Raw genomic sequence first — 25530 nt, forward strand, 5'->3', positions numbered from 1 at the left:
ATCAAAAAGACAGTATATTACAATACTTAAAGTTCATCTAGAATGAAAAAACAACAACAAAAGACAAAATTAAACCTGGAAACACCAAGTACCAGTTCTAAAACATGGTTTGAGTAACAACAGTTTATTTTTTACTGTACATTATAAATCTCAGCTCCAAAACAAAGGCTACTCAATAATCACTTCACAAAAATAATGTTTCTACTGAGATGACACACACAGTTTTTTTTTTTTTTTTAATATCATGACAACCTTTCTATACATGTAGAAAATGGCATGTATATCACATATTTCCCCAAAATTGGATTTCATTTTCAGAAGGCCTATAATAAACATACCTTCTTTATATACGTATACACAAAGGGGAAAAGGATCAATACACAATTCAATAACTGAAACTTGTGTAATGCTTTTCTAGAATAACTTGTAATTATAAACACCTCTTTTGTTGCTGTTTTATATCTTAAAAAATACTACAAAACAAGTGACCCAAGATATTCACCTTTCAAAATCTTTGTACATCTTGTAAAACATTAGATAAGAATCAGCTACATAATATAAAAACAAACTGAAAAGAGCAGTAGGATTAAGTATGATCAAGTGATTTAGTTTCACTTTATATTTTCTTATTCTATTAAATTATTCATCCATAAAATTTAAAAGCATTTTTCACTTCACACATAACATACTATAAGTGTTGCACTACACATTTTATATCACAAGTTAGAAATAATAGATTGATATAGTAAAATTTTGATTATTTCACATTTGTATGTAATTTGACTAGTGGGTGAAGGAAAATTTGTGGTTTATATACTAATAATAAAAGAAAGGCAAACAATACAAATGGATAATTAGTGGAATTTTATAATAGAAATATAACAATATACCAATGGTTTAAATTATGTTTCTGAATAATCTTACATGTTATATAAAAACATTTGCCATTTACATATTAATAAAAGAAACAAAAAGTGAAAAGCTTATCTAAGTTATTAGTGAAAGTTGATACTTAATTGTTTGCCTCTTTGATCAATTATATTAAACTGAGCATTTTCTCAAGACTTGGATATTTAATTAAAAATAATACCCAGAAACATTAATTTTGATTTGGTCATTTATGTATCTTTTAGCTGAACAACTTTTAATTTAATATAGTAAATAAGAAGTATATTAACAATATTTTGAGTAGTCAGTGGTTGAAATAAATGAAAAGTTATAATCAAAAACATTAATTTTGCTGAGTTGATTATTTTTGTAACACTAATGTGCTTATTTCCAATTTATACTAAACAGGCTTTACATGGGAAAAACTCATGCATTTCATGCCCATAGATAATTCATTGGATCAAGTTAATTATGAAGCTGTCATGATAAGTCCTCTTAGAACTTTTAAATATTTGCATCAATTCATGTTTTGAAAACAGAAAAACTTTGTTTAGAAGGTGCAATGCCATTGATTTCAATACCTTTGCACACAGAAATTCCCTAGAAGTCATTTCTTTGAATTATAGCTCTTAAGATATCCAAAAAGAAAAAAATTTAACCACTGTCTTGTTCTAATTATAAATTTTAGTTCTTAAATGCAATTAGTAATAATCAACAAGCTTCAAAACAACCTTATAAAAAAACCAATAAACTTTACACATACACGAAAGCTCTCATAAATATCCATCACATATTCATATATTGCATTTACAATAGTTTTAAAAAAAACTTTGAGAAGAACTTATCCTTATAATCAAACATTTTTTCAGAAACTGCCATTTATCCATCACTTCCTCCCATCTTTACAAGTTATTTAATATATTCAATAAAGGATGGTTGTGTGCAAAATACTGCATGTTCCATAAAGCTTTACAATGTGCATGACACTTTACACAGTTATCACTCTGCATGAACACAATAGAATTAAGTGCTAGTTATTAATACACCATCCACTCCCTTTCACTGAGAAAGTGTATTTTTTACTTCTATTTTTTATTTATTTGTGTGTGTGGGTTAGTGGTAGGACAAAAATTAAAATTATCACAATTACACAGTATGAAGAATCAACATACCAAAGGTTCTCCCTTAAATCACAATACATAACCAAAAAAAAAAAAATTCTTATATAATCTTTATACTAGATCAAGTAGAAAAAAAAGATACGTTCAATGTCCCTTCCCACTTCCTTAGCACAGCAGCATCTCCCACTTTTTTTTTTCTTCTTTTGAAAATTAGTTTTTAAATCACACACACACAGACTTCTCAATGAAAAGCGAAATGAACAACATTGATTCATTTTGCCCTACATTTGACATTAAACTTTTTTTCCTTTACTTGGCCTAATATCAGGAGTAAAAAGGAGAAAACATTTCACTATATGTAACTTCACATACAGTTACTGCTCTAGAACTATCAACATCACACTTCATTAAATGTGACATATCATAATACATTGTCATATTTTGATGGTGTCAAATCAAAAACTGACCATACAAGTTGATATGAACCAGTCTTCATTCCTACTTTTCATTAAATAAGGGATATGACACTTCAACACGGGTTACTTGTAGATAAACTTACTTTCTTGGAAAAAAATAAATAAAATAAAAATAAACAACTGTATGGAATGGCATAAAAATATGATTTGGACAAGCCAAAAATTTCCAAAAATTGGCATCTTTTTTTTTTTCTTTTAACACAAGTTACTTAATTCCAACTACTTTTAATCAGAGATGACTAACTTAAGAAGATATTAAACATAAGAACTTACCTAGCTGGTTTTTACAGATATACATCAGTTTCTCAGCAGATGTTATTTTTATAGCACTACATCTTTTATAATAAGGATCTGTTTTACCACTCTTGAAAGGCTGAAATGATGAATCATCAATGAATTCTGTTTGCTCAACCACATTGAAGGTGAAGTCTACTCCCTCTTCATTTGTTTTAGTTACTTCACCCCAATACAAAAAATGATCATTGTTTACTACACGTCCACTAAAGTCTGTCTGACTTAGCACTGATATATGGTCCACATAGTAATCATCAGCAAGATGTCGAACAAAGCGGTTACACAGACATGACTTCCCTACCCCTGTACTCCCCTTCTCTTTTTCTGTACCTGAAAGTCCTACAACAGCAATATTGAAGGTTCGAGGCACATCACACTTTCTGGCCATCTCCAACAAGTGGTACAGCCTTGAGAACTCTGATATTGGTTCTCCTAAACCTAAAAGTCTGGTAAAAGGAATTAAATACACTAACAGTTGTAGGAAATGGGACTGTCTGGTGTTCTTTATGAACACCTTTCTATATGCACTTAGGAAGGCCACAGAACAGACTTCATTTCTACAAATGATGCTCACATGGTCTCCATGACAACACAAAATTGTTTGTACTAGCTGACCTCATTATCTTGTATGAAATCAGGATGTTCTTGTCCAAAATTCCATCTTACACACAAAAAAAAAAAAAAACTGTATAAGTGAATTGCGTTTTATAACAAAACAAGGCAAAAAGAACTGCACTATAAAATTTGAAAAAAAATCATTTACTTTTAATTCTATACACATAAATACAGATAATCCAAATGTGACAATTTAAAATTAAAACAAGCTAGATACTGCATCAGTATTATTTTAATAAAATCTAGCAATTATAAGTTAATAAATATTTGCATTGTTTTAAAACACAAAATTATATTCTCTCAACAAAGCAGTACAATAAATTACATTTGCAGTAGAATACAACAAACTGAGCATTTCTTCACAGAACCTTAAGTACAAGTTCCATTCAGCTTCACTTAAAATATGTTAAAATCCATGTAGACCTAAAACACAGTATATGTTTTCATGAAATCCAACAGTTACTATGTTTAAAATCACACACACCATAATTCAGCCCATATTCTACCAAGGTCAAACTTAAGTTGACATACAATATCCAATATGCATGTGAAGAGGACAAAACAGACAAACAAAGATTGATATCTTTATAGCTATTTATAATGCTGTTTGAAAAGTAAAGGCTACTTTATAATATACACTTTCAAAGCAGTTACTAAAATACATTTAAATAATACTATTTCTTGGGAAAATTTCAGAAAATATCACAAATAATATCATGTAATGCACATCATAACTTTAGATGTATTTTAGTGCACACAAATGCCATTTTAGAATACCTTTAACAACCACATACCTAATCTAGTTGATAAATTCTGGCATTATTAAACAAAAGGCCTTGTGGCAGACAAAAGCAATATGAAAACATTTTAACACTTATCTAATTAAAAATCTCGAATGAAATAACTGAAAGTTTAATAAAAGAAACCCCTACAGTCAAGAGAACATTACAAAACTAACCATAAATTCTTCAAAAAGATATAAATGTAAAATAACTTGCTAAAAATGGCATAAGTGACTACTGTCAAGAGTAAAAAGACGACAAACTATTGTTCTACTATTAACAGTCATAAAATAATACATTAAAAAAACTATCTAAAAAAGAGTGATAAAAATTGTATATTCATTCTTATACAATAATTGTAACCTTGTTAAAATAAGAGATCATACATAAAAACCGTGCTGAAACTAACCGTAATGGTAACACAGTTGTAAGGGATGTTACTATAATAACAACTCCTCTGTAATGAAATGGTCAGAAGCTGCTTCCAACCTCCTACATACCCACCACATGGTCTCTGCACACGCCAACACTATTAAGTACGGAACAGTAATAACAGTTAGAATGACGTCGTAAAATTGTGCTGTGCCGCAAAGCAACTTAGGAAAGGGGATTTTCAGCAGCAAGAGTGATTCACGGTTTGTTTGTTTTTTGGTGATAATCCGTTAGAATTATTCGTACGTTATTTACAAGAGTCAAACCTTCATAAAAAATCAACGAAGTTCGAAAAGACAAAAGCACACAAAATTGTGTGTGCTCCCCGCTAGTACAGCGGTATGTCGCCGGATTTAAAGCGCTAAAATTAGGAGTTCGATTCCCCTCGGTGAGCTCAGTAGATAGCCTGATGTGGCTTTGCTCCAAGAAAACACACACACAAAATTGTGTAAATCAACTGGCTGATTGATATTAAGCTCAAAGAACAATGCAGGGAAAAGTGGTTTATTTTTAGTAGCTAGCTTTGTAAGAGAACTGAAAGAATGTTAGAGACGCGATTTTAGAGAACGTGCACTCTGTAACAAAATATCAGAATTTCAAGTTCAAGCAGTCATACAATTAAGAAAATACCGTACTTAATACGTATGGTTTAGGTTTGTTTAATGCCCCAAAACATGCAAGTACATCGTGTTTATCAGAACATATATAAAAAAAAAAGTGGCAGCATATAGTTGAGTCAATAATCAACCTAAATGTTTTGTTCGCTTGTCAACAAAAGTAAAAAAAAAAAAAAAGTATTTCATCACTGTTTAGACTTTCGTTGACCGATCTGTGATTGTATGGAAGTCAAACAGAGGTAACTCGCAGCGTAATTATTTTTATAACGTACTAAAGTTTTAAAATTCATGTCCGACTTCGTATTTAAGATACGTTAAGTGCCTCACTCAGAAACTATCAACAATGAATTAAATTAGATAAACTGAAAAAATTAATTTCATTGTTTAACATTTCTATTACATTTAAGACTTAGAACAAGGTACTAAATTTTTAAAAGTCAAAAGGTCAAAGTATCTAGATTTGTTTTGAGGGATAAAAAGGATTTTAGAATGCTAACACTAAGAAAAATAATTGGATTACCAACAGCCTACCTTTTATTTTTGCAGATATTACGAGTTACATTCCTTATTAACAATTCACATTCGCTAAATTTACGAGAAAGAAATATTTCAATCAGATTACAAAGTAAAACTATTACGATGCAAATAAATAGATAAATAAAACCAAAGTCCAAACAAGTAATATATACATTGGTTCATTTCTACTGTACATTCATTTAAAACACAACTGTTACCTCCCAATACTGACGTGTGTGTGTGTGTGTGTGTGTGTGTACACACCCACAAAAAAAAATGTACAGGTTCTGTTATTCTTTTCAAATGTGTCAAATCAAGTCACATTAATAAGAAATTAACATCTGTAAAACTTACGACAGTATTATAACTACGTTTTCACATTCTTAACCTTAGAACTCTTGCACAAAATCTAAATTACTTTTGAAAATTCTTATTGTAATTCAGGTAACATCCCCCCACCCCATCCCACATACTTTTAATGTGGGTTATTTCAAGCTAGCTTTTTCGGATAACGAATTTCTCTGTTATTTTCCTATAGAAATACTCATTATAAAATCTTTAACAACCCCTAGTATTTACCGCAGAGTATGAAAGCGAAGCGATGATTTGGGTCATGTGTAGCCCTTGAAACTAATTTCTGCATCGTTTATATTCTTCTCCAAGCGGGTCAGAGGACAATTCACGCACGTAACTTACAACGCTAAAATATGGGGTTCGCTTTCCTGGGGGTGGGCAAAGCGCCGGTAGCCTATTGTGTAGCTTTGTGAACAATCAATCAAACTATTGTTGGATGTGTTCAAAGTGATGACCACGATAGTGCACTACTGTCCAACACTGAAATAAATTTCTGCTGTGATGTGGGGGCATGTTATGTTTTCTACCTGCTTTAGTGATTCTTTTTCGGTTGTTTTCTTTTCGTGCTATGAGAACGACAACATATGACCTCCTCGTAAAATCGTTAAAATTACGTTGTTCTAAGTTACAGTTGCTTCGTTTCTTTATTTTCTATAGTAAATGTTTCTTCTGCCCGAGAAGATATTGTAGCAATATACAGCATCCGGATTAAAAGGTCCAGTATTGTAATATCCTTTGCTGGCCAATTATGACGTTGACTATATGTGACAGTCTACGATTGCTCCAAGAGGAAAAAAAAAAAAAAAAGTTACGAAGTGATGCTGTCGACTGGACAAAGAAACTGAGTTTACCTGTAGAATTCACACGATCTCTCTCTCTCTCTCTCTCTCTCTAGTTAGTTGTACTAGTAGATTATACTGTAAATATAATCTGTTTTGTTCAACGGAGGTCTGTCCTCAGAAAAAAAAAAAAAAAAAAAACACCTGTGGGACTGAACAAATAGTATTTATATGCAAAAACGGCTCGTTTGGGTTGAGAAAATATTTTACATAGAAGAGCGAACAACGTTTCGATCGAGGAAGGTCGAAACGTTGTTCGCTCTTCTATGTAAAATATTTTCTCAACCCAAACGAGCCGTTTTTGCATCTAAATTTCTCAACAAGTGGGTTTCTCGACATCACTGAACAAATAGTAGTATAAGCGACCGTCCTTTCATGTGTCCAAGTACATAAACTTCGCTTTCTTGTTTGTTGAATAATTTAGATTTTCATTTTTAAAACCTTGTCCTGCATTATTTTTAACACTTAATGAAAATAGCCTCAGTTAAGTGATCAAAATCACTATTTCCTGAATTAATCTGTACTTACTTGCGGATCCGTCATTTAACACTTATCGAAAAATCTGCTTCTTTATTTAACCTGAAAATCCCATACTGCAAAAGACGCCGAAGTCAATCTTGGACTTTACCTTTCACAAAAATTCAGACATGCGACTATGCGTGTATGCAAATAACGTAAACGGTGACTTACACCGCTTAAGCAGATCAAAAGCAGAAAGAAGTTCATTAAACTGTACCAAGAAACTTAAGATGTGGTCGAATTAGACTGTCGTGTTTCTAGTTGTTTTTTTTAAGACATTTTATTCATGATGAAAACAACTGTTGAATTCAAGTTGTTACAAAAAGTTGAAAATCTTTGTAAACTTCAAATCTATGTTTATTTTCTAGCTAAACGTACATCATGAGAAATGCCCAGCTTCGTCACAATGCCTCGTTAGGTCAGAAGTTTCTAATTTAAAAACAATGAAAACTTCTTTGTTCGAAATGTGTTACAATTTAACTCTATACAGCTTAACAATCTCGCTGTAAAAATTTTCTTCCTTGTACAAACAATGATAATGCTCGAGCCATAATTACTCATAGAACCATTCCACGTAAGTAGGTGGAAATTCGCTGTAAACTCAATGTAGATACTAAACATATCAGGGTTCGCTTTTGTTTCAATAACGCCCTGATATTAGCATAAACGAATCACTCACGGCGTTATTAATGCAATTTATTTCGTTCTTTTCTTTGGATGTGAAATGTAACAAAATTAACGGCTTTTATTTATTTATTTAATAAGAGGGATGAAATACTCATGTGTAAGCAACCTATGTCACTTATCGCTACACACGATGAATTAATTTTCATTATCAGATGAAGTACTTTATAGTCATAAATTACTGAATACAATGTCGGAAATAAAATATCACAGACAGTTAGTATTAGATATACGACTTCTGATTAATTATAAGCTGACTTATTTTTTTTCCTTTAAAATAATCTTTATCTACCGCAACACAATTTCCTGAATAATTTTGCACGTTACGTTGTTCTTTCAATGGGAAAACAGACAAAAGAGGTATCAGATACACTAGTCAAAGACTGCCATTACAAAAATAGTTCTAGCTTACTATAATGTAATATGGAACAATATTTACTGTGTATTTGTGTGTACTTTTTCTTTCAATAAAAGGATAATTCAAATTTTTATCAGTACATATAAATATAGTGGTACCTCGGTTCTCGAACGACTCCCTTCTCGAACAATTCAATCTTCCAACATATTGTTTGAGAAAAAAAATGTTTCGGTTGTCGAACCCCCAAAATAGCCCGACTGATGACCCGAACGACCTCTCGACCATTTTCGGCCCACGGTAAGCTTGCCCAAAACACTTAACCCACACCTATCGCTCAGTCCACACCCCCGCTAAAATCTGCTGTGAACGTTCTCGTTTTTCTTTTTTGTTGTTGTTGTTTTTCTAAATATTCTGATTAAATAAGCTACCATGGGGTCAAAGAAGGATAATGAAAGCAGCAAACCAAAAAGAAGTTGTTAGAGCCACAATAGAGGTAAAAAAAAGATTTCATAGCGAAGTATGAGAGTGGTGGTTCGCGTGTCTGACCTTGCTACACAGTTTGGTATGGCGAAGTCTTCAGTCTGCACCATACTGAAAAATAAAGACGTCATCAAAGGAGCTGATGTTGCAAAAGGTGTGACAGTGCTTACGAAACAAGCATCACAAACAATGGAAGAGGTAGAAAAACTGTTGTTGATTTGGGTAAACGAAAAACAGTTAGCTGGTGATAGCATTTCTGAGACCATCATCTGTGACAAAGCAAAGCAGCTGCATGCTGACCTCCTGAAAAACACCCCTGGAATGAGTGTTGATACACGTGATGCCTTTAAGGCTAGTAGGGGGTGGTTTGAAAAATTTAGGAAGAGAAGTGCCATATATAGTGTGGTGAGACATGGGGAGGGTGCCAGTTCTAACAAAGATGCTGCTGATAAATTTGTGAGGGAATTTAAGGACTATGTAGAAGCTGAGGGTTTTATTCCCCAACAAGTGTTCACCTGTGATGAGACAGGCCTCTTTTGGAAGAAAATGCCAAAAAAAAAAAACAACCTACATCATCAAGGAGGAGAAGTCACTGCCAGGACACAAGCCAATGAAGGACAGGCTAACTCTATTGTTATGTAGTAATGCAAGTGGGGAGTTGAAACTTAAGCCTTTGCTTGTGTACCATTCTGAGAACCCGAGGGTTTTTAAGAAAAATAATGTCCTGAAAAGTAAACTAAACGTCATGTGGAGGGCTAATAGTAAAGCATGGGTAACCAGGCAATTTTGTTTTGGAGTGGGTCCATGAAGTGTTTGCCCCAAGTGTAAAGAATTACCTCACGGAAAAGCAGTTGCCACTCAAGGCCCTTCTTGTGATAGATAATGCACCTGCTCACTCACCAGGCTTGGAGGACAGGTTGGTGGAGGAGTACAGTTTCATTACAGTGAAGCTCTTGCCCCCTTACACGATTCCTCTCATTCAGCCCATGGACCAGCAGGTCATATCGAACTTTAAGAAACTCTACACCAAAACACTGTTTTAAAGGTGCTTTGAAGTGACCTCTGACACAGAGTTAACCCTCAGAGAGTTCCGGAAAAATCACTTTAATATCCTCCATTGCTTGAGGATCATTGAGACACAGCCTGGAGGGAAGTGTCTTTGAAGACCATAAACTCAGCCTGAAAGAAATTGTGGCCAGACTCAGTAGCAGATAGAGACTTTGAAGGCTTTGAGGCTGAGCCTGTTGTCAAGGATATTGTCTCAATAGGCAAGTGTATGGGCTTGAATGTGAGTGGTGATGATGTGGAGGAGTTGGTAAAAGACCACAACACTGAGTTCACCACAAGAAGAACTCCAAGACTTTCAGAAGGAGCAGCAACAGAAGGTAACTGAGGAAGTGTCTTCAGATGAGGAGGAGGGAAGGAAGGATGTTCCTAGTTCACTAATCAAAGAAATGTGTGGAAAATGTGGAGAGTTAAAGTTTTGTGGAAAAATTTCACCCTGACAAAGCTGTAGCAAACCGCAGCATAAACCTTTTCAATGACAATGTCATGTCTTACTTCAGAAACATTTTAAAATGGAGGCAAAAACAAACCTCATTAGACAAGTTTTTAGTGAGAAATAGGTCCAGTGAGTCTCAAGCAGGTTGTAGAGGTGCAAAGAGATAGAAAAGAGAAAGAACCTCAGAAGGAGAGTTGCTTGACGTTTTTATGGAAGGTGACTCCTCTTTCAAACAATAATAACCCTCCTACTCTCAACGTTCCTCGCCACCTTTCACTTACGCCACCAGCTCTCCTCAGAACAGGTAACGTGCAGTTAAATTTTCATTTTTTTTTTAGTGTTTATAGTTTCTGTGGCTGACTTTATGCATGCATGCATTATTATACAGGTGTAAATAAGCAATATTTTTACTTAAATGCTTCATAATGCGTAATTTTTTGAGGTCTGCAACGGATTAATTTAATTTACAGTATTTCTTATGGGAAAACTTGATTCGGTTTTTGAATAGCCTTCTGGAACGGATTAAGTTCGAGAACCGAGATACTACTGTACTTTTATATAATCAATAGGGCAGTTTTTAACGACAGGCTATAGAATTGTCATTTTAAGATTTCTACGTGTTACACTAAATCTGTGGCATCAAACTAAACATATGGATATAAGTGCGTCGTTTCCTTTAACTAATGTTTTATTTTTTTATGATTATCTATTTATTTTGCATGGCACCTTCAACATTATAGCATTTTATACGACACAAAAGCTGAATGGTCACACTAGAAATGGATGGAGACAATCATTCCAAATGTAGAAGTTCTGACCAAAGGGATGATAGCCTGCCAGCAGTATCCACTGCCCACGCTGCTAACCCTTCAACGAATTGAGAAGTAGACTGTAACAGACGAAGTCCCCACATATGAAAATACGACGTGACCAGCAGTTCACCGTTTTGAATACTGGATCCGCAGCCGGACACGTTAACCACTGGTTCATGCCAACCCGAAATAAGATAAAATAACGTTACAGAGAGCCAAGGTTGTTGTGATATCTGGGATGAAAAGCTAAACTGTTAGCTCAGTTTCTACTTGTTTAACTGCTGAGTGTAATTTCAATGATTATTAAAAAAGTTTTTTTATATTACAAGCAGTTTTTCGAAAATATTCACTACACATTTTGAAATGAAAATGTAAGGAACAATTTTTTTTTATTAATATATCAATTCAATTTTTTCTGATTTTATGCACTACCTGTCTACAAACAAATCTCGAAGATGTAGCCATGTTAACTTTGAAGTACTATTAATAACTGAAGCTTTTTGACCAAAATTACTGTAGTAACTGTCCAATCGAACTTACACGCTAAACATCCTGGGTTTGATTTCCAGTAATGAACAGAGCGCAAATATTCCATTGTGTAGCTTTGGGCTAAACAAACAACATTGAAACAAAGAGGTCAAATCCGTAGAATCCATATGGTCCCCAGCCAGATAATAATCGTTCCCAATCTATTTAGTCCCCAAATAGATACTTTCCTCCTGTTGACATTACTTAGACACGTATGAAGAATACTACGTTTCCTCGTAATCGTTTAAATACAATTTTCTTTCCTATCTGCAACGTCTTGAATTAGACTGCACAACAAAGATTTTGCTTCTTGAACACTGTTGGGTGTTCCTTATAGATTTTTGGCTACTGATCACGAAAATCACATCCACATTTGCCCATCACGTACCGTTTCATCGAAATCTTGGTTTCACCAGGACATTGCTACAATGGAAAAACAATATCAGGGCAACTGGAATTCGTCAATGCTTGCTGACTACTGTTGGACACAAACGAAAATCAGGAGCAAAACACTTTTAATTATGTTGAACTTAATAGCGTATTAGAAACATAAACGAAATTAAATAAGTTATTGCTGGTAAACAGTTAACTGTCTATTTCTCAGAGTTCCTACAAAACCAAAACTATATTTGTGCATACCCACCAGGTACCTGTAACAATCAGCACAAACATTTCGGGAAGCAAAACTTGGACATATGCAAAAGTTGGTAGACGTCGACCTCAAACCGAGACGTATTACCCAGGTTTTACTATTATATGTAAATCATTTTAGGTCATGGTGGTCTAAGTGAGATGCTTTCAGATCACTTTCATTTAACAAGTAAACGTAACTGGTCTACTGTCAATTTTAATATTTTGGCATTTCACACAGAGATAATAAATATAACAATTACATAAATATGTTAAAAAACAACAACAAATAAAGCATATTCAGATTCGTGATTTAAATAATGTTGTCAAACTGGAAGAAAATACTTCCTGAAAAGTTCATACGGGCATATTTATCAGTGGCACCATAATATAATCCACGATATAAAGGTTTTCTTGTTGCTTTTTAAAAGCTATGAGGTCTGATTTACCATTGTTTCACAAGTTATAGCAACAGTTGTGCAAAGTTAACAGTTCGACGGCAAGTATATTAAAATTTTCAAAAGTAAACTTTGATGAATTTCGTTCAATGTTGTCCGTAACACTTTGTGGCTCATAACTTTCACCATTTATTATTATACCTAATTAACTGCATACTAACAATAAACCGAAGGTTGATTTACTGTACATCGGAGTTAACTTATTTTCAAAATAAAATTAATTTACCATTAAATGTTTTCGTTTTATTACATCCATATAAGCAGTCGTGAAATTAGCCTAAAAGATGTACATGCACTCAGCCATTCCAAGTCCTGACTTCACGGCGTACAGGCATATAAAGTAGAAAGTGTTCGACAACTCAAATTAAACTATGAAGAAATTGAAAAGATAAATAAACTTGCTACCGGTATCTGCATGGAACTCAAAAAGAACCACCATGGAGTTCCCGCGGGCACTAATAGAATTAATTCTAATTAAAAGTGTCATGGTTTCCAAAATTCACAGAAAAAAGTTCAACCATCTGAAACACTTTCTGAAGATTAGCTTGTAGGTAATCAGGCATCTACTCCCTTCTACTTAACTTAACTGACTTACAAGAAATGAAAAATATCAACGTCGATGCCCTTAACGGATGATTCAAAATGAGCAAATCCCACTTTGAATGTCAACATGTTGGGCGCATGAAAATTTATAATGTGTAAATGTTTCATCTTGATTTGATAAATATGACCGCACAGGAGCCAAAAATGTTAACTTTTGTTTTTTGACCCCATAAATATTTATAAAAGGCCTAAAAATAAAAAAAGCCTGGACGTATTGGGCCAAGGTATAACCCTACCAACATTGAAGTCAGTCTGCTGAGAAGTGGAAGGAAGTGTTTGGAAGACTAAACAATACAAAAACAGTATGCCTCTCTATGGAGACAATTGAATATTTTCTGTAAACTTACGTTTTTTTTTTTTTTTTTTTTTTACATCGCTCACAAACCCTAACTGGAGACTTATTTCGCTACGATATTATTTCTAATTAATCGTATGAATTTAATCAAGTTAAAACGTCTCTGTGAAACTTACATGTTTAAAGTTTCTGGTTTTGTAAGCTGTCCTTAGATTAGGTTCTGATCATTCGAGAAAGAATAAAAACAAGCAGTCAGACGAAACAAAAGAGCAAAACGAGTCAAATGAGGAGAGAATAGAAATTAAAAGATTTAAAATGTGAGAAAATAAAATTTAATTATCACGAAACTAGTGGAGCATTATATTATCAAATAAGATTAAATTATTCAATTTAGGAATTCTACGAAGCTATACGAATCAAAATGTTCTACAACTTACACTTCAAAAACTTCACATTTCAGATAATACATCCCAAATTATACCAATCTGAAAAATGTCATAAAACAGTTAAATATATCAAATTTCAGACAATGTAGTTTAAAATTATACTCATCTAAAAACTATCAGAAAACAGTTAAATATATCAAATTTCAGACAATATAGTCTAAGTTATACTGTGACAGAAAACAGTATTAGTTTAAGAAAATTTTCGTTTCTGCTCATCAGGCATGTTTAACGAGTAGTAATGGGTTTGGTTTGTTTGAATTTCGCGCAAAACTAGACGAGGGCTATCCGCGCTAGCCGTCCCTAATTTAGCAGTGCAAGATTAGAGGGAAGGTAGCTATTCATCACCACCCACCGCCAACGTTTGGGCTACTCTTTAACCAACGAATAGTGAAATTGACCGTCACATTATAACACCACCACGGCTGAAAGAGCAGGCATGTTTGGTGTAATGGAGATTCGAACCCGCGACCCTCGAATTACGAGTCGAGTGTTTTAACCAACTCGCCATGCCGGCCCGAGTAGTAACGGGTAATTTATAATTAGATAAAAACGAGATACTGGTCTTCCTTTTTACACTTCACCTTTCTTCTGATATAAATCAATTTTTATACAGAAGCGTTTATAATGTCTTTGTTATTGTTGATTTTTCAAGTACGAAATATAGCCTGAAACTGTGGCAGGTCCTTTATAAGTGAGATTTGATAAATACCTTTTTTTTTTTTTAAGCTTTACATGTAGAGACACGATAACAAATATTAAAACTACTTGGTTGGTGTTTCTGTACAAGAAATGCAGAAAATAACTAACTTATTTTAAGGAATGCACTTGAGTTGCTATTTGCTAAAATACTTTACTTGATACTGTGAATACCAGGGATAAATACACCTGAATTCGACAAATAATGAGAAAAACTAGAAATATCTTTATTCTACCATCACCGTACAAATATTAAATCTTCTGTCTGTGAACGTAACTGGTACCCTTCCACCTATATAGGTAAGTCAAACATGTTACAAGTGCCTAAAAGAAAGTTCTATTTACTGAAGTATGTTAACCCAAATTTTCGTAAGAGCACACAATTAACTGAGTAATGTAACTCGATGAATTAATGAGTGAACAGGGAATGAGTAAGCAATACAGGCTACAAGTGTGAAATTCCACCTATTATAGTTATATGTAACTAACGGTGATCTGCTAAGAGATGCCACATAAGCAACCGACAAAGAATTCAGCTACCAATTTCCAAAATGGGTGATGAATTAAAATTGTTAATATTGTGATATTGAGGTTGATTTTACATTTACTTTTTAAGACTACACCCAAAAGTTGTCATTTCGAAACTTTTACAAATAACAACCAGACCCAGGGATAGCTATTTGCCTCACTAGATCAGTTTTTAATAAAATTCTCCTGGTTATTTCTACCAATTTTATTTTAAAATGTGCAGTAAAACCATATTATTAGAAAATTATGTACTTATACTTTTATTATTAAAGCTTGAGAAAATGTTACAGTGAAGGATTTTATCTTATTTCAAGTTCAATGTATGCGTAATTTTATATGCACTCGGTCGAAACAGTTGTAAATCAAACTAAATCTTATTTGCGTCACTGTTTATCTCAGACTGGTTTGATCTGTTCTTGTTCATGTAATCCAATACATTTTTCACTCTAGTTTAAGTCACTCTTCATTACAGGGACTGCAACTGGTCACACTGTTCTGTTAAACTGACACCAGCTGCATTGCCATTTGACAGGTCAACATGAAGATTTTTTACAGTGTTTCAAAGAGTTCCATGAACCCACTGTCGATAAACAGTAATGGACTACAATCAATAGAAGAATGAGCATTATTACTAATTGCTAAAGCATTAATCCATGGGTTTGAAAGTCGCATTGCATAACAACTTTGTTAAAGAAAATGACAGATTTTGCTGTGAATCAACAATACATCACCATAACTAGTGTGAAAACAATTTTGTTTTTCAGGAACTAATCTGCTGTTCTTGCAAACAATCTTCAGTGATTTTCATTTCTTATGCAATCTCTGGTGCATCCATAAATGATTTTCTAGACCTAAATGAATCTTGTATAGAATGAAGGATTATATATATTGGAGAATAACCAAAGGCATGTTAAGATGACTATCCTGCAGCCACTTCTTAGTAAAGTTGATCTTATATACAAGATCTATCACACCCTAAATAAACTGATCCATTAATCATAAAAGCAAAGTCAAAAATAAGGGTTAGATCATTTTTTAAAGCAATAACATTTATTCTCGTTTCTGAATTGTATAAATAAGTATTATTGTGAACCCAAATTATTTATACTGGTAAGCACTTGACTTTTATACAAGCAACTGGGCTATTGTTCCTGGCAGTTATATGTATATCATTTTTCAAAAACACCTGTTTGCTTTCAGCAGAGGACTTAGAAAATGATCTGTTACAGCAGAAGTTCAAACAAAACAAGGCAAAATTCAAGATTTAAGAATATATTGCAAGAAAACAGCACCTTCAATGAAATAAACTTTGAATATCATTTTGATGATTTTATGAATCAATTGCTTTTTAGGTTTAACCCTAAAACTTTATATATCAACATAATATTTTGTTACACTAGAATAAATTGCTTTCCACAGCTTTTCCTGATTAAATCCAGCTTGACAGCTCTAACTTCAGGTAGTTAGTAAAATATGCATTCATGTCAAACAAAAGTATACTAACTGTAAAATATAATTCATGAATGTGCCAGTTCAGAGTATTAAACCTATATGTAAACTACTTTCAGAGAGTGAAAAACAAGTGACTATCATAATAAATTGACTGTTTTCCTCATAAATACAACTATAATAAAAACAAAAATAATACAATGATAGGAATGAACAGAATGAAACATGATGTATTAACAATGGAAAATTACAACTTAATGACTACTAACTAGCCACTACTAGATTATCATAAAAACAATTATTACCACAAATCATAAGACAGTTCCAGCAAGAGTACATAAGCAGCAGTTGAATTTAGCACTATGAAGTTTTTGTAGACACGAAATTTATTTCTTTATCATGTACCTATAACTGCACTTTCTTACTTTACTATTAAAAAAACAATAGTTGTACGAATATTACTATAAGGTTATTTCAATTCAATACAACATTGATAAAGTATCTCATTCTTGAACTGCCCATTAAAAATTAAATTACCTAATTTGTATAGGCGACCTACATATTATACATAAGAGAAATTCTCTTTTATAAATTTTAATTTTTCTTACCGTTTAATTTCAATTATACCCTTAAATCAGCTCGAAAATTTTTGTTTTGTTTTCACTTCTGTATGATCAACCACTCTGACATAGTCGGCCATTCTATCAAAACGGGTCACAAGGTGGGGCGCCCTTGATTGCTTACCATGCTGACTATTCACAGAATTTGGACAACATGATCATAGATTTATAAAATATTATTTTAACTGGTTTAGAAGACATAACATTTCCGTTAAAAACACTACCAGATAAGGAACGACCGTAATTCTGACCAACTTCGATACGTCGGCTGCCTGTGTAATTCTGACGCCATAGATAGGAGTACCAGAACATACTAATCAATTACCATCACTAGCTCGAAAACAGCACCGAACCAGGAAAAACTCTTGCATCTCACGCTTCTCTCAATGGTTGCGCCTCCACTGTCACCTCACGGCACATTTTAAACTTTTCTTTTCAAAATATCAAAAAAAGACTGTACAAAAAAAGATATATAAAGCAAGCACAATCATTAGTAAGATATTTAGGGTTATACATATAACCTTCTAATACTTAAATATCTTTATATCAAACACACGAATTACATGCTAGCATGTAAATCACATTTGTTGACAAACTACTGTGAAAATTTAGTTCTTAACACTAGGATACATAAACTAATACCATTTTACAATTAACTTGTCACATATATTTTACCTTTGTATATTTAAGGGAAAATACAATAAAAAATACACTTATGCAACACGGTACATAGAATTGTGAACCTACACATAGTTATACCGTACGATATTCGTGCTAACGTACTCTTTATTCCTCACCTGTCATTAACTAATCGACATCTACATTTCAACTTACAAGCTATCTTACTTTTTACCTTTACATTGTTAATTGTGACATTTATTCATCACAATGTGACCATAACTGGTAAATAAGCACAAAAACAAAATGAATGTCCTTATAATCAGACTTAAAATTTCACTATCACAAACAAAATACGATGCAATATCACGTTTTTCAACATGGATGACTAATCTTCATGAAAACTGTGTAATCAGAAACGAGAAATTAACGTTAGGATATTTTGCACATCTAAAACATGTGCATTGTATATTTAAATAAATAGCAAGATAGGCAAATAAAAAACATTTTTTTTAAAAAATGAAACCCCAGAATATTTTGGAACTTGTATTTTTCAGGAGTCTGATATTAAATTACAATTCATTATATATTATACACACACACACGCGCGCGCTTACAAATATGCAAACTAATTCAATGAAATATTAAAAATAGTTTTCTCTATATCTAGGGTGTCATCAATTCTGAACTGGTTCAGTAGATAGATAAGACAGTGCCATCTACACTCGAAGAAATATTATCATTCACACGCACATGCCTATTGCGGTTTTGGTTGGTTTGTTTGTTTTGAATTTTCGCACAAAGCTACTCGAGGGCTATCTGTTTTAGCCGTCCCTAATTTTGCAGTGTAAGACTAGAGGGAAGGCAGCTAGTCATCACCACCCACCGCTAACTCTTGGGCTACTCTTTTACCAACGAAAAGTGGGATTGACCGTCACATAATAACGCCCCCACGGCTGGGAGGGCGAGCATGTTTAGCGCGACTCGGATGCGAACCCGCGACCCTCAGATTACGAGCGCATGCCTTAACGCGCTCGGCCATGCCGGGGCGGTTTTGGTTGGAGGTTTTAATTTATAATATAATTGTCTCAATTAAACAATTCTCCAAATGGCTAAATGTACGTTTCAACTTCACGTGTCCCAAAATTCTGCTCCCAAAGAAACAGAGTCTTCTCACATTAACTTACATATACCGCCAACATTGTGAATATAATACAAATATTAAAAGGTATATTCACAAAAGCATATGACACTCATTTTTACCTGGTATTTATAAAAAATAATGTTAGATAAGACTTGTTTAAAAAAACCCTTATATACTTGCTGCACTTTATATTTATTTATAGTACTAGTTTTAGTTTGTTTCAAAATTCTAACGCAAAACTACCACAAGGGTTACTTGTACATAGTCATCTCTAATTTTGAATAAATGAGATCGGAGGGAAGGCATTTAATAAATGCTATTCATTGCTCATCTCTTGAAATAATCTTCTCTGACCGAAGAGAATTGATTTGACTTTCATAGAACATATACTGCTCCCAAAAATGCGGACCGTATTTTTAACGCAAGGCAAAGTGAGCTGTAAAACTTCATATTTACAAACTGGGCAAACTAACCACTAGTCCACTTTTCATTGCAATGTTCACTCCCAAATATTTCTTTTATTAAAAATCATGCCATCATATAATTACGTACATATAATTAAAAATCTTACACGATGATTAATTCTAAAGGTTAAAAATCGTGATAGAAAAAGAATGACGTACCAGTCACTAAGCGTAAATCACTTAATTAAAGCTTTAGCATATAAAACACGGTAGCATATACTGTTTATAACATTAAACAATACAACAGTTTATTTCAATAATTTAATCCGTTAAACAAAAATATCTCGAGCCTTTAGTAATTATAACTTACAATAACTATTATGAATGAAAATTGCTCTTGTATGTAGTACGTAAAAATTAATAAATTACCCAATCATTTTAGTAGACTTAACTTTTTCATATCTTAAAATTGCATAAATCATGGTTTTCTAAACTTTCTAGATTCAGTTATAAGAATTTGAGTGTCAAAGTAAAAATTATTGCAATATGTCAATCCCACTATATCTGCTATCACGTGTGAACGATGCCTTTCGCTCAATATTTTGGCGTATCAGGTAGGCTGAGATCCGACAGACAGTAATAGTCGAGACGTTGTGTTCTATCGTTGGATAGTTTGTTCGAATTACTTGGTTAAAATAATGCCATGTTCGGTCCATCTAACGATAACGATCCCACCTCCAAAATAACGTTTACTTTGAAGTAATTTGTTGACATAATATACTAAAAATTATTAAAAATTTCCTTGATTAATAACGAATGCTAACTTACTAACTAGCATATAAAAACATCAACTCTTAATGAATAACTTTACTCAGTTTTCTTTCGATCAACAACTACCCGATTCCTACACTCTGACTACTTCATTGAATTCTCAATTATTAGTGAACTAACTGCTCTTTCATTACTTATTGTATTTATGACTAATGTACCAGTTTAGATGGTAGTCAAAATTCATCGATTATTATCATTATGATTAGCAATTCTCTCTTGCACACATCCAAATTAAAACGTTGAAAATATAGCTTAGAACATTGTGTCCTTGTGTATTATAAGATCCCCTGAACAATCCTATAATAAAAATAGGATACTAAAACTGTCCATTCACCAAATCCTTTGGGTAGCTTGGTTTTCCGAGGTCAATGGTATGCAGATGGGATAATCTTTTGTCTCATGTCACTGTCTGTCCTTTCACTGTGGAAATTCTTCCTAGGGAGATAGCCGAGTGAATCCAGCAACGGTTCTATCTGTGTCACTCCTTTCGAAGAAATCTTAGGAATACTGGATTCCTCAGCAGGTTGACTTTCCACTGACAGATACCGCTCCGAACGTATCCAGTTGGCTATTCTCATATTAACTTACTTCCAACGTCAATTGCAATGGCTAATCTTTGGCTTGCATAGTTTGTTCCTCTGGAGTCTGTGTCCCTCCTTGGCATCTGCTTCACTGTGCATTTTACCGTGTGTGTTGGAAAATGTACAACCATACCATATCACCATGACAGAATCCAGTCTTATCAGCATTAACAACACCCCAACTTTGTTTCACCACTAGCTGATTTAAGTGCTTCCCAAGCAAATTTATTTACGATACCTTATTCCTCAGATCTACAAGAGCTCTTCCAGCTATAAGTTCCTTGGTACATGCTAGTGTTTGATTCCACTAAATCCCTGTCACTAGATATAAATTTACTGATAACATCTCCCAACATCAGTATTTCACTCCTAAAATGGTACAATAGTCATCCTTCTTATTGTCATTAAAAGTTCAACATCTGGCACAGTAACTGCCATGTAGTACAAATTAATTTCTTGATTTTACTCTGATGCTAGCATAACCTTGGATCCATGTCTTTGCATGGAGTTAGTTCTCAACATGCACTCTTTCTTGCTGCAATTATACACACATTGTGAGGTGCTGAGAAGCTTTATCAATTGCAGGTAACTTTCAACTTTCATTTTGCAAAACTTCATCCCCCTTCTGTTTGTACCAATTCATATTATTTCAGCATTATTGGCTGCAACTTCTTACCTTTTTTTAAGAAATGGGTCAAACAATGAAAACTATAGAAAAAATGTCAGTCAACATATTCCAAAGACTTCTATCAGTAAACCCATTTACTCCTGGATGATCTATTACATAAAATGAATTGCTGAACTCATCTAGATTAGATAGAGTATTCCCATAAATGAACTTCACCCCATAAATCCAACTATTTTTTGTCTTTTTTATGCCTAGTTAGCTCTTTGTTGTTCCCCTGGTTAGGACTCTAGGCACATTATCATGGTACTGTCTCCTTGGTTTTACAGTATTTGCTGATTCTTTACAGTTTACTTTTCTACTCTCTTCTGGGAGTAGTTCTTATTCTATACAGGCTTAAATTTACAGTTCCTAGTAATATTCATGGCAAAATAAATGAGCAATCCTTTCCATATCTTCAGGAAATTCAACTGAGGCTTCTTCAATCCTCCATATCCTGTTTCAAAACTTTGCTATGAATACTTCTATCAAGTGTATCACTCTTAATATGTTGTTTAAAGTAGATAGCAATGTCCAATATCTGCTACTGTTCCAGGATTGTAGGTTACTTAATATCATTAAAGCTGGTATTTTTAAATAGGCAGCAAGATTGCCTGTTGTTTACTATTATATCTATTAATTTTGGAAATTATTTCAAACTGTGCCTAATGTCCCTTCCATTATAACTTTCCCTAGTAATTCATTAGTTTTCAAGTGTGCTATGTTGTTGAAATGGCCACTGAAATTACAGAACTAAATTTAGTGATGACACAGCATAAAGTAGTCCCATTAACCTACTGCAAATACAGACGGCACAGTAATTGTGGTAACAGGTATAGAGCAAAGTTTTTTTCTGTTCAATGTTTAAAAGTAAATGGTATTTCACATTGGAATCCTTGGATGGATAGAGAAAGGTGTGTGATTACTTGATTTTTGCATCTACCTATTCATTTTCCAAATGTTTTATTATGTCAGTAGTGTTATATTCTATGTCAGTCTTATTGCTGTTATAATATCTCTGCTTCAATTTTGTCATGAGAGTATTTCTTTAATTATTTAACCTTACTGTTGTATTCACTCTGGGAATCCAAAAAAAATCAGTCTTGTTTTCACTTATATTTACTTTCATTTTTCTTCAACTATTCTCTTAAATTCCTGTTTTTTACCTTCAATCTTCATTTTCTATCTCCTTTTTAGTCCTCTTGTAATTTTTGTTCCATCCTTTTAATATCATCTCTTCCTTTTTTTTCTTTCAATTTTAAGCCTCCTTCTCTTTATCTTCTTTTGCTTTTTATCTCTTTCTCCTTGACCTTTTTTTTTTTTAATTTGTTTCTCCATTTCTAATAATGCTTAAAATTGCTTCATGATTGGGTTGTTGCAATTTTCAAGTTAAAGTCTGGTCAAAATTCAAACTTATTTTCAAAAATCCAACTCTGATGCCAGTGTTGTAACTTGTTCTATTGTCAATGGGTTCTTATGAATTATTCAAAATAAATAATACCAAATCAAGTCCACTTATTAATAATGAATTAATTTTTACAATGACACTCACTATAGGCTATGTTTACTTTGATGTATGTTGTAGGTGTAATACATACACTAATAGTTTATAAAAATTTTATTGATTAATAAACACTTGACTAAAATATATTAACTTACAGAAGTAGTAACTTTCTGGGTAACTTCATTCAAACAATAACTCAATTCCTCTGCTCTGAACACTTCCTTAAATTCAATGAACTAACTACACTTTCAATGCTCATTGTTCTAAGTTTCTCAATTATTACACATCATCAGAATTAATTAGCTGCCTCTATCAAAGATCTAAATTAAAACATTTGAAAAGAACTTAAAATAACATCAATTAAGCAAGCAACAACTTTACAGGTTGAAACAGAACAAAGTAGCTGGCAAACTTTCTCCAGGGCTCATTATCCCAAAGCATGCCCTTAAGAGCATGGGGTTCACATTTACATTGTATTTTCTTCAAAACCAATGAACATTTTTGGCAGACCCTGAATACCCTCACTCCCCCATCCTTCCTGAACCTGCAGAAATGGGGTAACTTTCTTTTAGGTTGCAGTGTTTAATTTTTTGCTCACATTACAATCCCTCCTCCCTTTATTTAATTTTATAATAATATAGATACTTTTAGCAGGGACACTTTTTAGATATCAAAATTATCTTAGAGTTGTTTTTGTGCTTCAGCCCACCTGAAGCTACATCATGGCCTCTCAGGAATACCAAGTTGAGAACGCCTGGCATACTCCAAAATACATTAAATATCCCTTAGATATCAAACAGTGACTTAGTAACATCTCATGATTTATGGTACTCCTTGAAAGTAGAATAATTCCACAGAAAAAATAATCATCACATTTGTTTGACAGCTCTCAACGAGATATAGACAAATACAGAATCTGACTGACAGCAACTGATTAATGCAATGTGGGATAAAACTGTAACAAGGGTCTCTTATGTAACAAAAAATGATTAACTTTGGGTAAAATTTCTTTGTTTTTTTTTTTTTTTAATTACACATGAGCTTATATGGATAAACAGTGACACTAATAATAAATTACGAACGAGAAACTGGTTAACAAAAGATATTAAACAGTATTCCTAAAGTAAATCTTAATTAACATCTGAAAACTACTTAGCTTCAATTATACAATAATGAAATGTACCTTAAGCATAAAAGCATAGTCTAATGTCTTACTTAGAGTAAAAGATAAGAAAACTAAGGTACAATAAACAAATACTAATATAAAACACCTGTTACTAATACACTGAAAACTGAAGGTTTTGGTGTAAGCTAAGAAAATATAGTCACAAATTTCTTCTATCTTCTGTGCAGTTCACACAGTTAAATATAAAAAAGTAAAGGCTTACCAACAGCTATCAGTTACTTTTTAATCAGCAAAGACATCTAGCAAAATGAATGTTTACTTGCAAAATTATTTGTCATTTACACATTAGTTTATATGACCATGTTTAAAGTTAAGTTTTCTGAAATTTCAGATCATATAAATGTGAAAACACAGGAAAGACTGCATAAAACACGATAAGAAATTATGGTCTTAAGAGCACTTCTTCATATTCTGCTAAATTTATTTTCCTGCATTTTCAGTAAGCTTACAAACATTTCCATTAATAGTTTATATAAGATGAAAGACTACTGATTCATTTATGTAAGTTCATCTGTGCTATTCTTAAAATTCATCAAATGCAATGAATGCTCTACTTTTTCATTAAATAACAAATGATGTATTTTTGGAGAAACATTAAATACAAGTTGCATGGCTTCAGTATTGATGATGTTAGGTATGGTAAAGTACTTTCATCAAGTCTTAATAAGATGAAATTATACACCAGAAGAAATAATAATTATTAGGTGATGCACTACAATGCCCTAGTATTAAAAGACATACGGCTGTGCAAAAGGCTTAGAGACACATTCAGTAGTTACAATACATGTTTGCTATGAGCATCAACTTACTCAAAACCTCCAATGGTATTTTCTACTATTAATGCAATTATGACTGTCATTAATACAGATTAATTTAGTTATGAAACTAATGTTGTCATTAACAACCTTTCGTTCAAACACTTGTGATCACAACTTGAAGCGAATGATACATGAGAAATCAATATGAAGTATTGCAGTAGCCAATCTACATATATACCAGTCAAACCTAACTGATGACTCACTGTCAGGCATCCTTCAACATTAACATGATTGGTTCT

At 33.0% G+C, this 25530-nt stretch overlaps 1 protein-coding gene across 1 annotated transcript in view; it reads right to left on the minus strand.

Moving 5' to 3' along the window:
- Positions 1-25530, minus strand: part of LOC143223256 (rho GTPase-activating protein 190-like) — a 148596-nt gene that overhangs the window by 70959 nt on the left and 52107 nt on the right. Inside the window, 1 exon segment of the mRNA XM_076450966.1 lies at positions 2759-3440. Coding sequence (XP_076307081.1) covers positions 2759-3167 — 409 coding nt within the window. The 5' untranslated portion in view covers positions 3168-3440.

This window comes from Tachypleus tridentatus, chromosome 8, assembly GCF_004210375.1.
Source record: "Tachypleus tridentatus isolate NWPU-2018 chromosome 8, ASM421037v1, whole genome shotgun sequence".
NCBI classification, from domain to species: Eukaryota; Metazoa; Arthropoda; class Merostomata; order Xiphosura; family Limulidae; genus Tachypleus; species Tachypleus tridentatus.